The 16,879-nt window shown below is 33.0% G+C and overlaps 1 protein-coding gene across 6 annotated transcripts in view; it reads right to left on the bottom strand.

The window, feature by feature from the left end:
• The window catches only part of HEATR5A (HEAT repeat containing 5A), a 172,557-nt gene that overhangs the window by 81,866 nt on the left and 73,812 nt on the right, over positions 1–16,879 (bottom strand). For all 6 annotated transcript variants that reach the window (XR_012486423.1, XR_012486424.1, XM_074289563.1 and 3 more), the window contains exons 17-18: positions 11,446–11,551; positions 5,469–5,659 (exon numbers count right to left, since the gene is read on the bottom strand). Coding sequence is in view for 4 of the 6 variants with exons in the window: in XM_074289563.1 (XP_074145664.1) it covers positions 5,469–5,659; positions 11,446–11,551 (297 nt within the window). In the remaining 2 variants the exon portion in view is untranslated. The remainder of the gene's footprint in view (positions 1–5,468; positions 5,660–11,445; positions 11,552–16,879) is intronic.

Raw genomic sequence — 16,879 nt, 5'->3', positions numbered from 1 at the left:
CATGGAAATGTCACTTCCCTGTACATATTTCCTTATCAATTTGTTCTGGGATATGTGACCTATAACTAGATAGTAGGTAATAAAGTTGGAGAACTGCCTTTATGGATAGAAGATTTCTTCTTCTGGTACATCTCTCTCTCTCTCTGGGTATTTCATGAACAGCATGTTCCTGGATAGTACCATTCCTAGTGCTTGTAGACCTAAGTTTGTAGACTAACACCCTCCAAGTGATATTACTTGGACAAATGATTCACTGCGACTCCCCCCCCCACCAATTTTCTCAACAGGATTTGGACGGATGCATTTTTCTTTATTAGTTTGGAGAAGTTTGTGAAGGGGACCTCATTATTCTGCTTCCTACCATCTTCCTTCACTCTACTCCTTTGAAATTATTTTAAATTGAATTGTGAATGTTCTATATGATTTGTTGTTTGATCTACCCATCCTTCAGGATTATTCAGTTTCTAATTAATAGTTAATTTTTACTTCAAGGCCTGTTATTGAATATAAATTTTAAAATCACATTATAATCAGTAAAAAGTACATTTGATATTTTTACTTTTCTTCAACTGTTTTATTAAGTTTTGTGCTCTGATATACAGTCAATTTTTGTGAAAGTGTCAAGCACAGCTGAGAAATAGCTATACTCCTGAGAGATACATTTCTAAAATCCTATTCAGCTCCTTGACTTCTTGTTAAATTTTTTTTGTTAATTTACCTAGACCTGAAAAGGGTGAACTGAGGTCCCTCATTATTATAGATGTACTGTCTGTTTTCCTTGTTACTCATTTAACTTTTCTTTGAAGAATTTAAATGCTATGCCAGTTGGTAGATATGAGTATTAACATAAATTCATCATTTATGGAATTTTTTAGCAAAATATTGTTTCACTCTCTCTTTCAATTATGTCTATTTTTACTACCCCTTCCTTAAAAAAAAAAAAAAAAAAAAGTTGACCTTAAACATAATTCTACTCCAGCTACTTATTTCAACTCTATGTGTATTTTTTCAGGTTTAAGTTTATATCTTGTAGACAACATGTTGTCAAATTTTTGTTTCTAATTCATTCTAACTTCTGTTCTATGGGTGAATTCTTCCCATATATAAACAGCACAATTACAAATTGTCAAATTCTATAGATCCTATTTTTCCACTCTACCCCCAATTTGAGTGTTTCACTTCTAATTCATCCTTCCTTTAAGCACTTATTCCAATTCTCTCCTGCCTTACTGTTAACCTTGTTTTCTTATTTCTCTGTTGGATAAGATGTATTTCTGTAACTGCTACCCTTGTTGTTATATTCACTTTTATTTACATGATTCATTTATACAGGATAATTTTCCCCATCCTCTCTCTCCTTTACCCCCTTCTTCCTATTTGTTCATTTTCTTCTTCTGAAATCATCGAAATATAACAGAATACTTCCCAGTTCCTTAACTAATTAAATTCCCTTAGTAACTTCTGAAGATGACAGAATTGGGAAGGATTGCTTCCTTCCCATATAAACACTTCCCCATATAAACATCTATATACAGACATCAGAATATCTATAAATATCTAATCTTGTTTAGTTTTTTTGACTGCTCATTTATCCACACCTTTTCATGCTTCTCATGATTCCTATGTTTTTATGTCAGATTTTCTCCTCAGCTCTTGTCTTTTCTTTAGGAATGTTTTAAAGTCCCCTATTTAGCTAATGATCTACTTTTTCCTCTTGTAGCAAATCTAAATCTTTTGCATTCTGAAATATCCTATTCCAAACCCTCTGTTCTTTTACCCTGGTGGCTACTAAATCTTGTGTGATCTTGATTGTATCCCCTTGTTCCTTTCATTCTTCTTTTCTAACTACTTAAATATCTCCCCCCCTTAATATGGGAGTTTTGGATTTTAAGAGTTAATATTCCTGGGAGTTTTCATTTATGGCTTCTTTTAGAAGGTAACTGTTAGTGTTACTACTGGGCTTATAACCTAAAGAGATCTTAAAGAAGGGAAAGGGACCCACCTGTGCAAAAATGTTTGTGGCAGCCCTCTTAGTAGTGGCTAGAAACTGGAAACTGAATGGATATTGAATGAATTATGGTATATAAATATTATTGTTCTGTAAGAAATGACTAACAGGATGATTTCAGAAAGGCCTGGAGAGATTTACATGAACTGATACTAAGTGAAATGAGTAGAACCAGGAGATCATTACACATGGCAACAAGAAGACTATATGATGATCAATTCTGATGGACGTGGCTCTCTTCAACAATGAGTTAATTCAAACCAGTTCCAACTGTCCTTAATTTAGAGAGTCATTTACACCCAGAGAGGACTATGGGAACTGAGTGTGGACTACAACATAGTATTTTCACTCTTTCTGTTATTGTTTGGTTGCATTTTGTTTTCCTCCTTAGGTTTTTTTCCCTTTCTAGATCTGACTTTTCCTTGTGCAGCAAGATAACTGTATAAACACATACACACACATATGATTTAACATATATTTTAACATATTTAATTAATATACATTGGACTACCTGCCATCTAGGGAAGGGAATGGAAGGAAGGAGGGGAAAATTTGGAACAGAAGATTTTGCAAGACTAAATATTGAAAGATTACCCATGCATATGTCTTAAAATTCATCTAACCTCTGTGTGTGTGTGTGTGTGTGTGTGTGTGTGTGTGTGTGTGTGTCTCACTGTATGCATTCATAATTTTCAGGTAGTTCAGTTATTCTAAAATTCATTCCTTGATATTTTTCTAGATTAGTTGTTTTTCCTATGAAATAATTGTTATTTTCTTCTAGTTTTTCCGTCTATTGACTTAAATTATTTCTTCATGTCTCATTGAGTAATTTAACTTTTATTTGGTCAATTCGTCAATTCTAATTTTCAGGGAGGTTTTTCAAGAAGTTATTTTCTTCATGAAGGTCTTTTTTTTTTTTAACCTCCTTTCACAACCTATTAATTTTCTTTTCCTATCTTCCTTCTATTAGTTTCATTTTTCCTCATTTTTTCCTCCAAAATGCTTTCATTTAAAAAAAAAAATTTTTTTAGCTCCTTTTTAAATGCTGGCTTTTAACACTTTCAGGAATTCTTGCATTTTTCTCAGAGACTTTGCTAGAAGTTGTTTTTGAGTCACTGTATTCTTCTCGATTTGTTTTGAGCTCCTTTGCTGTCACAATAGCCATTTATGGTGACATTGTTTGATCATTCTTCACAGCTTGCTTCTTAATTTTGGACTTTATATTAATGATGGGCTCCATACACTTTGGAAGATGAATATCTATCCTCTTATATCCTTCTACCGTTTTCATAGTTCAGATTAGAAATCCACAAACTTTTTTTTTTTTTTTTTTTTGTGCTGAGACAATTGGGGTTAAGTGGCTTGCTCAGGGTCACACAGACAGGAAGTATTAACTGACTGAGGCCAGATTTGAACTCGGTTCCTCATGACTTCAGGGCTGGTGCTTTATCCACTACATTTATTAGTTGCCCCGAATCTGCAAGCTTTTGGTACTCCCAAAGTTATGTGATATGAGATTAGAAAGCAACTCTTCTTATTTTGTACCCCCTTGTTGTTCTTTCAAGTATATCATTGCTTCTATCTTTTAACTTTAGCTTTATACATTATTGTATTATTCAACTGCAATACATATTTCACAGATTCAGTTATGCTAAGAGTCTTTTCTACAAATGGTGACATTATTAAAGGATGATTTATGAATACTTGGAAAAGAAAATATTGATTATTATGAATACAGGTTCATTTAGAACAGGTCATTTCTGATTAATTTAAATTTTTTTTGAGAAGTTAATATGCAGGCATATCAAGGAAATGCTACAGATAATATTACATCTGATTTGAACAAGATATATGCAAAATTATCCAGACTTCCTTGTAAACAAAATGACAAAAGCTGTGGGCTGGATGAAGGTTCATTTCAGGTCAATTTGGAACTTGGTAAATAACAACCCAAAGAATGATGATTAATAGATAAAGATCATTCTAGGAAGAAATCTCTTGTAATACAATAAGGCTTTTTTCTCCCCCTCATCATTTTTACTAATGATATGAATAAAAACACAACAATATTATGTCGATCAAACTTGTAAGTGATAATATCCTGGAAAGAAAAGCTAACAGAATAGAACAAACAAAACAGAACAAAACAAAAAATAACAACCTGGGATTCAAAAACATACTGAGAGACTTAGAATAATGTGGCATACAGCAAAATAGGGGTTTTAGTGTGCTATAACCATCAACAACATGATATCTAAATCAAAATCTAGTATGATCATATGTTGAATAAAAAGAACTTTTATGCAAGGTTATGGTCCTGCTGTACATTCTCTTCTCATTTATCTGAGTTTTTTGTTTAATTTGGGGTATCACAGGTAATCTAGAACATATCCCATGGTGATCAGGACAATGGTAGACAAAGTCTCAAAATTATTCCCCCAAAAAAGATCAATTTAGAAGACTATGGACATTTAGCATGGGGTGGAGATGGTGGAGAAACAGAAGGAGATAGGAGGAAAAGATACTTTTCTGGGATTTTTAAAGGAATATCATGGGAAAGAAAAATGAGTCTCATTATGCTTGGCCTTAGAAAAAAGGCCTTCAAATAATCAATGGTAATTACAGATAGAGATTTTTGACTTGTTAAGGGAAAAAATTCCAATTAGAACTGTTCAAAACTGGAAAGATCTTCTTTAAGAAGTTATGGATTTCCTTCCTAGCTGTGTGACTTGAGCAAATCACTTAACCCCAATTGCTTCAGAAAAAAAAGGGGGGCACAGCTAGGTGGCGCAGTGGATAGAGAACCAGCCCTGAATTCAGGAGGACCGGGGTTCAAATCTGGTCTCAGGCACTTAGCACTTCCTAGCTGTGTGACCCTGGGCAAGTCACTTAATCCCAGCCTCAGAAAAAGGGGGGGGGGGGGAGTCATGAATTTCTCTAAATATTTTCCTCTTCCAGCATAGGCTATAGCTGACCCTAAAATTACTGGAGTAAAGGGAAATGTTTAAAAAATAAAATTAGAACAAAGGTAATGCTAATTTGTGGTTTTCTAAGTTAATATGAGGTCTGTAGGGAACTATTTCTATTTGAATTTAACATCTCTAGGCTATATACATTTGCTGGGAACTAGTAGGACTTAAGTTTTGAGATTTTATCTCATTCTGAGATTTTTATGTCTCTAAGCATAGTATTTCTAATTAAAACAAAAGAACTCATAAAAAGCCCCAGAATTTATAATTCCTTTCTAAAACCAGTGAAATGAGGGTTGGTTTTATTTTATTTTATTTTACTGTATTTGAGTATTCTGTATTGATTCTTCTTTTCCCTCATAAAAGGTCCATAAAGTAGAAACTTCTTCAAACTGGACAGTAGGATTGGGATATCACTAACAAACCAGATGGTTTCATTCAATTTTTTCATGACATTAAAAACAATGTTACTAAACATTAACTGCACTTACTTTTCAAAGCTAACCTGTGCTAATCCAGCAGTGAAGGAGGCATCACCAATCACTTGGGCTAATCTAGCCAAACCTTCTGCAGCAGTACAACGCATTAAAGGGTTGGTACTTTCCAAAGCTCCCATCAATAATGTTAGTGCAGGTCTTCTAATTTCTTCTGAGCCTAAATTTCCTTTGGAGTTGGCCACATACTGAAATACAAATAAGTTACCATATTGCAACTACAACAAGTTATTATTTGACAGGGATAGAAATGAGTATTTTTGTTATTAAATAATCGACACATATACCACAGTTGGATTCTACATTTTTAAAGGAGGAGAATATGGGAAATTTATGCTTAACACTAAAAGTATACTGGATATAATTTAATATATCCTTGAATGGCAAAAATATTTTCACAATTACCATATTCATTGTGAACTACTGTATTATAATGGTACATATATGTTCATTTAGAGAGTTTAAGTTAGAATGAATTTAAAGTCATGTTAAATGCTTATTAGTTTATTGTACTTTTAAACATTACTTGACTGAAAAGGTATAAAACTGGTTGTAAGCAAGATCAAATGCTTTAACAAATGAAATATTATGCAGGAAAAGCAGCAATAAAAGATGTTAAAGAAGCATATAACTGACAAAAATATGTGATGATAATGTATTAATGGTAAGGGAAAAAATCAATGAATAGTCTATGAGGTCTATTGTTATTCACTCGTACATTATGATTTAGAGACATTTATAGGATGATATGGATGTAATTTACATAAGATGGTTAAGCATGGAAGAGGAGAGTGCTACAATTTTGGAGGATGTACTCAAATTGATAATGTGAGAGGCTAAGGTGCATCAAGGAAATTTTATTACACTAAATATTATTTATTTGATTTTGAGATTTCTTTCTTTTTTTCCTTTGTCATCCATAAACTGCACACAAAGAAATTACCTTAGAGAACGGGTCAAAATAAATTCCAATAGAAGCCATATGGATTTTTTTTTTTTTATTATATAAGGCTATACCTATTTTCTTTCATGCCCATGTTCATTGGTTTAGGCTAAATATTTGTTGAGCACACAAGGTACTACACTAAGAAGAATTCTATCATCAAGGTGTCTTCAATCCAAATGTGGAAATAAAACACACACCAAAATATTAAAGTAGAGAATAATATGAACATAAGAAGTACAAAGGGCTCTGAGACTTCAGGGAGAAATAATTTTTAGTTAGATTAGGCAACATTTTTGTCTTTGTTTTCTCTGTATTTGAAATAGAAACATAATACACATTTAATGAATACACTGATCAGCATTGTATGCTCAGTTTGAGAAGGAGAGTACTAGTAATTTGTAGGATCAGGAAAGACTTCAATGAAGAAGGTACTTTTGATTTGTCACAGAGAAAAAACTTTGAGGCAGAGGTGAAGAGAGCAGTCACTGCTACTTCTGCATTAAAATCACAGAACATTAGAACTATAAGAGTCTAGAAGTCATCTAGTGCATAGATTATTAAGCTGGATTTCATGAACTTAAAAAAATAGAGAATTGTATTTCAATATAAGTGATTTTCTTGATAATCTTGATAATCATCTATGCATTCAAAAACATTCTGAAAAGGGGTGCATAAGCTTCATGAGAACAAAGGAAGCTATCACACACACACACACACACACACACACACACACACACACAAACACACACACAATACCTCACCTAGTCCTATTCCAAAATTTTACAGATGAGGAAACCAAGGCCATGTGAAGCCAAATGATTTTTTTCAAGAACACTCTTGGCCACTCTGAATGTAATATAGTGGACAGAGTTTCAAATTTGGAATCAGGAAGAGCTCACCTCTATCATGGAGCTGTCACTTAGACTCTGAGTTTCAGTTTCCTTATCTGTAAAATGGGAATAATAGTACTTACCTTACAAATGTATTGAGAGGTTCAAATGAGAAAATATATGTAAAGTTATGAGACTTTAATGCATTATATTATGATATTATTATTAATAATGTGGGATTTTCTGTCATACTTTTTTCCAGATCCTAGTGCACATAAAATTTATTTGCTTTTCAACAGATTAATGTTTAATATGTCTCGACAGTTTTAAATTAAAAGTGTCAAATAGAACAGAAATGTAAATGTTCTTTATTAAAAAACACAGTCCCTAGAAAATAAGTAATTTTTAGAGGTCTAGTATGAGAACTATTACAATACTTTATGATGACATGGAGATAACCTATGTTATACTGCTGAACTCAGCTCTGGAAGGATCTACCAAGATGGAGAGATGTTAAGTACAAGGCCTAGAAAAGAGTCTTAGTTCATCTGTTGTCTCATGACTAACCCACTTAAGTTTGGAAGGCTTATCACCAGCCATAGCAATCTCTAATAGAATTCATTAAAGCACAAAAGAGGCAGTGTAAAAAGAGTACTCATAGTAATGAATGACAGATTCCTGATGCACTGAAATAATATGGGCACCACCTGCTCCTTAAGATAACTTTTTGGATTATTCTTTAATAATACTTATGTACATTCCCAATTTTTTTTTTCATTAACTAAAATCTATCCCTCACCCCAAACTGGTATGGAAAGATCTATTAACAAATATATACAGTCAACTAAAACAAATTTCAATACTGGCTATATTTTTTAAAAAATTGTTTCAATCATCAGCTTTAAAGTTCATGACATTTTGACAATCCAGGCCTCTATTTCCTTAATTCCCATAACATTCATTTCCATTCTATCTTAGACACTCACAGCATGATAATTCTACCCTTAAAACTGTTCTACTTATAAGATCTTGAACCAGAAATTTCCTTTTCTGATAAAAATCTTCTGTTTTTCAATGTCTCCTGCTGCTTACCTTATTCCAAAGACTGTTCCAGTCTTTCTATCATTCTTTGTTTTTCCACTCTATCACTATCTCTGTTGAGGTTTCACTTTCTTTCCTTCAGTTCTATGTCTAACAATCTCAATCAGTTTTACACTGTTGAATCTTTTGCCCCTTTAAACTTCTATTATTCATGGTCTCATTAAACTCAAATCTCAGTCACCTATTATTTTCAAGATGCTGAATACTACTGGAGGAAGTGGTGCCTTAGTCCACTGATGCAAGATAATCCTTTTATTTCTCACAATTCCTACAGTAGTTGTTTCACACATTCTTATCTCAAGTCCTCAGAACTACTCTAATTCATCTCTCTTCTATTACATGGAGAAAACTGAAACCATTCTTCTTTTCATTCTTAGAAAATGAAATTACATTTTTTCCCCCAAAGCTAATTAACTGCTACTGTGTTTTCAATCTCATCCCTTCATGCCTTTCAGCAGCCCACATCATCAATCATTCCCTTTCACTTTCATCTTCAATTTCTTCCTATCTATTGACTCCTTGTCTACAAACATGACTAGATCTCTCCTATCCTTAAAGCAGTAGCTGAATTGCTATAAATTGTTTGTCCTTTTCCCTGCTAAAGCCTTCAGAAGAAGGTCTGTCCTTGTTACTAATATTTCCTTACTATCCATTTGCTGCTCACCTCCTTTTGGTCCAGCTTCTAACTCTACTGAAATAGTTGTCAAGGATCTCTGCCTTGCTAAATGTGATAGCTTTTTCCAAGCTCTTATCTTCCTTTAACTTTCATCAGCTTTTGCTATTATTGCCCACCTTCAGCTTCAAGAATTCCTTTCTTCCTTTGACTAGCATAAACAATGATCATTAACTCTTGATTTCACTCCTAATGGTCTGATGACTGAAGTGTTTTTTTTTTTTGTTTAATAATACTTCTCTTACCTGTTAAAAATGGGTACTTCCTATGTTTCAATTCTGGATCTTTTATCTTCATTCTCTTTCCCACACATTTTTCTAAGGTGACAAATCTATACATTTTGTTATTATACAAATTGCTTGATGGGCACCTGCACTTGGGTATTTTCTTCGAATTTACAATGCTAAAACTGAATTAAAGCTAGGCTGGCCTTTCAATTGTTTTTCCACACAATTTGCCTTCTCCTATCTCTGTGCCTTTTTACTAGCTTTCCCCAATGATTGCAACTTACTTCTCCCTCACCTTTACCTTGTAGAATCCCTGCCTTCTTCCAAGGCTCAATTTACATGAAAATTTAACTGATCCTTCAACTGCATCTCCTTGTCTCTACATATATACTATCTCTTCTAGAGAAACTACAGACTCCTTGAAAGATTGTTTCACCTCTCTTTCTATATCCCTGGCACATGCAGTGTTTGGCACACAGGAAATTAAGCTTACAATGATGGCCTCAGCTTTCTCAATAAAATAGTAAATTGTAGAAAAGAGGTGAGTTGGGAGTCTAAAAGAAAGATGAAGCACTGTTGAACATATGATTAGTCTGTCATTTAAAATTACTATTTGTTTTTGAAGTTCCTTTTCAACTTTAATTGATATTATTCTCTTTTCAGGCAAAACTTAACTCAAAATGCCACTCTCTGTCTCTGGGCATTTATACAAACTGATATAGTCAGGTTGTATAATGGAATGAGTGCCAGATTTGGAAGATTTGAATTAAAATCTTGCCTAAGAAACTTAATCACTATACAACAACCTCTCTAAGGCTCAATTTCTATACTTATAGAATGAAGATAATAATAGCACCTAGATGGCAGAATTATTGTGAGGATCAAATGAAATAATGTGTGTATGACACTTAAATTTTATTACTCCTTCATGACTATTTATACTCTCTTTATCTTTATGCTCTTTTGAAGCTCTTTGGATCTTTGTATAGTTTCCCTTGACGTCCAGGTTTTATTCTTAAAAATTCTGGTGCACTTTATTTGGATACCTCTTTTTTGAGTGATGGGATCACTCCTTAACTTATGTTATATTTTCTGTAATATTTCCTGTTGCATTCCTACTTCTTAGGATGTCTATCCCTTAATATCAGATACTGTGCTTTTTATTTGTTTCTAAGTGTTTCATATGAACATATATTATGAAATAATAAATGCAATGAAATAATGTATGTAAAGGTTTTAGCACAGTGCATGGTACACAGTAAATTTTGTATGAATATTAGTTGTTATTATGACATTAGGTTTTTCATAAATATTTGCAGAATTGCTGCATTTTCCCAAATAGTTCAGAATATGCACATAAATGTGTATATATAGGTGTGTGTACATACATAAATAAATATATTCACACACATATGTATACATATACATTTGGACAAATTACTATTACTATTGACTTTATTTTTTAAAGTGGGCTTCTCAATTATAGTACTAATGTAAATAAAACAAAAATTTACATTAAAAAGAAAACCCTTAACTATGAAAGCCCTAATTTTGATCCATGTTAATAACAATTTGACAAAACTTAACTTATTTAATTTCATGAATTTATAGTAATATATTTTAATGTCAAGCCCTTAAAAAGCAAATCTTTAGACCATGAGGGAAAAAAATCCCTTATTATGAACAATATAGTTCTAAAAGGATAAAGAGGAAATGATAAGCATGATAAAAAAAATTACAAATGCCAAATATCTTCTTAAATAGTAATTATTATTGATTAAAGTAGATGGTTTACATTTATAATTTAGTTCCAGATCCCTTGTGATGATTTGGTGAGTTTGTAACAGATAACATCAACAACCTAAAGTTTTAAGTTGTAAAGGGTTTTGAGAAATATCCTATATTCATAAGTTAATATTACACATAATGTAAGTTTCATGGACATTTAAAAAAAACATCACTTGCCTACTAAGTACTCAATAAAAGTCTGCTGATACTGTAAAAAAGAGAAATTAAGGTACCAAATATTACCAAAGATTGCTATGCTTTACACATCAGGCTTTACTGTACTTAGTTAAGGAAAGGAAGTTCAGCTCTTGAAACAATTTACTCAAGAGAAGGCTAAGGAAGTTACTGGCTTTTTTTGTCATTAAAAGAACACATAAACAAATTTTTATGTATAAAATAGAAAGCTTACCTTCAAAAAATTAGAAAATGCTGCCATAACGTGTAATTGTACTACTTGCTGACGAGATGCTTTTGTGTGTTTTATACTGTCCAAAAGTTGTTCCAATACCAAGAGCCTTAAAATCAAAAGCAAAAAATGTTAAAAAAGCATATATAGATAAAATGAAATATTTATTAAAAAGTCAAAAGGACATTTCTCGACATTTCTATGGTAATTTCTTATTTGAATTATCTTGTAAAAAGCATTAAAATTTATACACCTGATGGTTAAAAACTTAAAATTTTATAGAAAAGGGAATCTTATTAAATGAAATAATTCATCAAGGACATGATTTTTTTTGTGTGTGTGTATTCTATCAATGCCAATAAACTGCTACTTATAAGACTGAGTTGGTACAGTGGATAGAGTGCTGGATCTGCAGTCAGGAAGACACATCTTCTTGAGTTCAAGTATGGCCTCAGATGTATGACTCTGGGCAAGTCACTTAATTAGGTTTGTCTCAGTTGTTTTATTAAGAAAACCTCAAATGGGGTCATGAAAAGTCAGATGAGTTAAAAGTAAAATGAGTTAACAGTAACATATGTAACAGTAACCTAAACTTTGGCTTTAAGGCTTACCCAACATTAAGAGAGATTAAATGATTTGCTCAAAATCACACAACTAGTGTCAGAGGCAAAACTGAATTCAAACCTTCCAAATTCTGGGTCCAGTATTGTGTCACATTGCTTCTCTAGAGTAAATTTCATAAAGGAGAAAATAAGAATATTTAATAGGTACAGATGGTACATTGTTCCTATTTATCCAAAAGGCTATGATATATGGATTTTTTTCTTAAAAAGTGCCAACATCCCACAACAAATGTTAAAATGATTCTATGTGATCTCTTCTAGCACATCCAGACCACTTATTTATAAGCATCATTCAACAACTTGACCTCTTTGGATGTTCATTTCATCAAATTATATCATCTTACATGGTTATGCACATTATTAACTATCTTCAGGACAGTCTCTTGTCTTTCTCATGATGTCAGCACCTGGTCACATTTTCTTTCAATATGAATCTTGCCATCACTTTCAATAACTTCAGCACTCACCCTGGTGATTCTTCTAAAACTGGCCTCTGAGTTCATCAACATCAACCCTTAGGAACTTTATTTCCTCAATTACTGAGACTATGTAAAGCTATTTTATCTCTAAAATCCTAACCTCTGAAATTTCCTTCTCTAATTACAAATTCCTATTCACACACCTCTCCCTATGGCATTTCCTTCTCCTAAACCTGTTCTTCATTCTCATCATGACCTCTGTCTTTTTATACCTATTTGTCCATTACCTCTTCATTGGCTTTAAAGGGTATTTCAATCAATAGTTTTCACAATAATGACAAATTCCATACCTTTGCTAATTCCTCCTCTTCCACTGTTTTTATCTTGCTAATTCTTAATTCTAAGTCATGCATATTTTCTATTTTTAAAGAATCTAAGAGGTAGTCATAAAACAATCCTTTCTGGTATCCACCACAAATTCATAATTGGCCACATTAAAATGGACACTCAATACTGCATGGAAATCAATTTATTCGTTTCTAATGAACTACTATACTTCCCATAACAGTTGTTTCCAACTTTCCTAAGTTCCCAATTCAACCCCTATTACTTCATCATTACAGTCAATCCTTAACATCTGTGTATTCAATTTTGATGACTTCAAGCATTTGTATGTGTGTGATACATGCAAATTTGTGGAATGTGTAGTATCCTACCAGACAATTTACTGGTCCTGTTTACTCTACCCTTGTAAAATACCTCATGCATTTGTTGCATATTTTTGTATGCCCTTAAAACTCAAATTTTGTATTGCAATTATGCCTCCAAAGTACAAATCTTTTTGGCTCTCAATGATCTTGAGATCTTGCCATTCTCAGTGTCTTAAGAGCAGTGACTAAAGTCCCAGTAACCTCTCCATTGGTTTTCAGAGACCAAGATAGAGAAATTTGCAGCAGTATAGTATACAGTATATATACGCTGCCACCTGACACATTTGAAGGCAAGATCCAGATTAAAAATATTTTAGTTTTAGGAATTTTATTTGCTGTACAGTACTTAAGGTTATAAGTATAAGTATAAGTATAAGGTTATAAGTATAAATAGTATAAGTATAAGTACTTAAGTACTTATACATTTCATGTATTATGAAAAGTGAATATTGTCTGAAATCAAATTTTTTAATTGAGATGTTAGCATAAAAGATCATAAAATTCTAGAGAATTTACTAATAGGAAAAATGTTTTGTATATTATTAATTTTATTTTGTGTACTAGATTTTATGGGTTATTCATGATTACAGTGTTAGAGAAAATGCATATTATCAGGATTTATATGCAGAAAAGTATATTTTTTAGCAATCTCTAGTGCAAGGGTTCTCAAACTACAGCCTGCTGAGGATGTTTATGTGGCCCGCAGGGTTATGGCAAATGGGCTGACGGGCGGAGACAGAGTGTGAGTTTTTGTTTTTACTATAGTCCGGCCCTCCAACAATCTGACGGACAGTGAACTGGCCCCCTATTTAAAAAGTTTGAGGACCACTGCTCTACTGAAAGATTATAGTTTTGGTTGGTTGTGAGAACCAAATCTTCTATTTCCTATAAGTTCAATGAATCATTGTTTATATTTTTTTACCTTTTGTATCATTTTCTAGGAATGTTACCCCCTGTGAAAGTTGAGGATTGATTAAATATGATATTGAGACCACATCTTTTAAGTTTTCTGATCATTCCGCTTCCACATAACATAACATTGCACTAATTCTTGATTTATACTGTCCTCCACCCCCAGTTTCGGAAATGGCATGGCCCTCCTCCTTCTTGCTTAAATTAACACATGTCCTTTATCTCATTTTCTTTCACCTCCTTCAGGAACTCCTTCCAGATGGGACTTTTCTCTACTCCCTTATCATCAATCTTGCCCTCTCTACTGGGTTCTTTCCTTTTATATACAAATATATACTTGCCTTCCTATCCTAAAAATAAAACAAAACCCCCCCTAAATAATCTTTCCCTGACTCTAATATTGCCTCCTCTAGATGTTATCATATATGTTTTCCTCACCATCCTCACTAAAGTTCTAGAAAATGTTCTAGATTCACCTCTTCTTCCTTTTTACCACTCATTAACAACAAACCTCCTTGCTTTTCTGCTCTCATAATTCTACATATACTGTTGACTTTTTAACTGTCAAACCAACTATCTTCTTAATCTTCATCATCCTTGACCTTTCTGAAAAATTTAAAATGACCACTTATTACATGAGCTATTTTTACCACTCTCTCCTTCACTGCATTCTAACACACTGATTTCCTCTGGTTCTCCTAACTAATTATTCCTTCATGCCTATCTTTTGCCCTCTCTTTTGACTCTCCATATAGGTATATGTCAAAGCTATTTTATTTTATTTTTATATTGTTTCTTTTTGCAATCTTTTTTTCTATTTTGTATTTAAATTTTAAACAAATTAAAACACTCCAAACAAAGCAAGAAAAAAACCCCAAGTCATTTATGTATACCTTTTATCCCTAGTCACATATACAATTAACAATTGTGGTATTACCTGGGCTACTACAGGAGGTTATCAACTAGTTTTCTTTTATTCAGTCTTTCTTTTCTCTTAAATCCATCCCTAATAGAGCTGTTAAAAAATCCTGATTAACAAATTTTCTTCTTGCTCAAAAAACTTAACAGATTTTCCACTATCCAAAAGATAAAATACAAACTCCTTAGCCTGTCATTTAAACCCTTTTATAGTCTCCTTAATATTTTCACTGTTATTATTTGTAATTATTTCACAAATGCCCTATTTCACTCTACTTCTTATCATCAAACTATATACATGTGCCAATTAAATTGTACTGTTAGCATTTCTTAATTTTGTCCTGTCTTCTAGAATCTTTTCTGCATTTTCACATTCTGACTCATGGAATGCAGTCCTTATCATATCTCCACCTCTTTTAAGCCCCCTTCTTTCCTTTCAATGCCTAGGTCAAATGCTTCTTCATCCAGGAAGTGCCCTTGATTAATCTTATGTGAAAGTGGTCTCTGCCTTCTAATTCTTCACTTTGTCTAGACTTCTCCTTTTAATTTTATCATTTTCTATGTTGTTTCATATTCATATGTACTAATTTATTCCTCTTATTGAACTAGAACCTTCTTTAGAGGAGGGATTATGCTATTTTTCATCCTTACTGCTAACTGAAGAGTAGTAACATCTGAAAAATTTGCAAGGATTCTTAATCGAGTGTTATCTTTTAGGAGCTAGATGAGTTGTTATAAAAACATGGTGCTAATGAGAAGATCAGCTAGCTTTACCTATTTCCCAGACACAGAAGGCATCACTATTTCCAGAGAGGTGCTGAGCATATGTTATATATATCTGTGTTCAGGCAAGATTGTGCCAATGGATTAGTACAAACCCATTTCTTTTCAAAGAGATGAGAAAAAAATAAAGTATATGACATGCAGACAGTGAGTCAGTAGAATCAACTTCATATAAGATTTGAACATACATTATTTAAGAAGCAGTTAACTTCATGAAGGATTCTACCTTGAGCAACTAATGTATTTTAAATTTGTTTAATGTATAGACAGATATTTAAAATGATCTCTCTCTTCTTTAACACTGCCATCAGTTTGCTGTAGGCTCTTATCACCTCACACTTCTATTATTGCAATAACCTAATGGTGGTCTAATCTCTCTTCATTTTAATATGTCCTCCATTCAGCCACCAAAGTGATTTTCTAAAAGCCAGGTCTGACAATGTCACCTCTCTGCTCAATAAACCCCAAAGATCCCCTATCATTATTAAAATCAAATATAGTATCTTCTATTTTGCACTCAATGTCCTTCATAAACTAGCTCCCTCCTATTTTTTCAGTCTTCTTATACCTTTTCACATACTCTTCAATCTAGTGACAGTGGCCTCCAGGTTGTTGCTTTTCCAGAAGCAAGATAATTCCATCTCCTAAGTCTGGGTATTCTCTTCAGGTGTCCTCTATGCCAGGAATGATCACCCTCCTCCATTCCACCTATTGGCTCAGCTGACTTCCTTTGGATCCCAACTAAATCTTATCTATTACAGGGAGCCTCTCCTAACCCCTCCTTATATATAGTTCCTCTGTTATATTCCTCCTGCTTATCCTGTATACAGCTTGTTTTGTACAGATTTGTTTACCAGTAGCTCACCCCACTAGATTGTGAGCTCCCTGAAGGCCTTTTGCCTCTTATGTACCTCCAGTGCTTAGCACAATGCTAGGTGTATAGTAGGCATTTAATAAATGTTTATTGATTGATTAAATGTTCTGCAGTGAGGAGCTTATGTACAATCCCATGCCAATATTGATATAAATTGTTCCTATGGTTTAGGATTTAAGATGCTCTAAAAATGAAAAT

This window comes from Sminthopsis crassicaudata, chromosome 2, assembly GCF_048593235.1.
Source record: "Sminthopsis crassicaudata isolate SCR6 chromosome 2, ASM4859323v1, whole genome shotgun sequence".
Lineage (NCBI taxonomy): Eukaryota > Metazoa > Chordata > Mammalia > Dasyuromorphia > Dasyuridae > Sminthopsis > Sminthopsis crassicaudata.
This window is presented reverse-complemented; position numbering and strand designations above follow the sequence as displayed.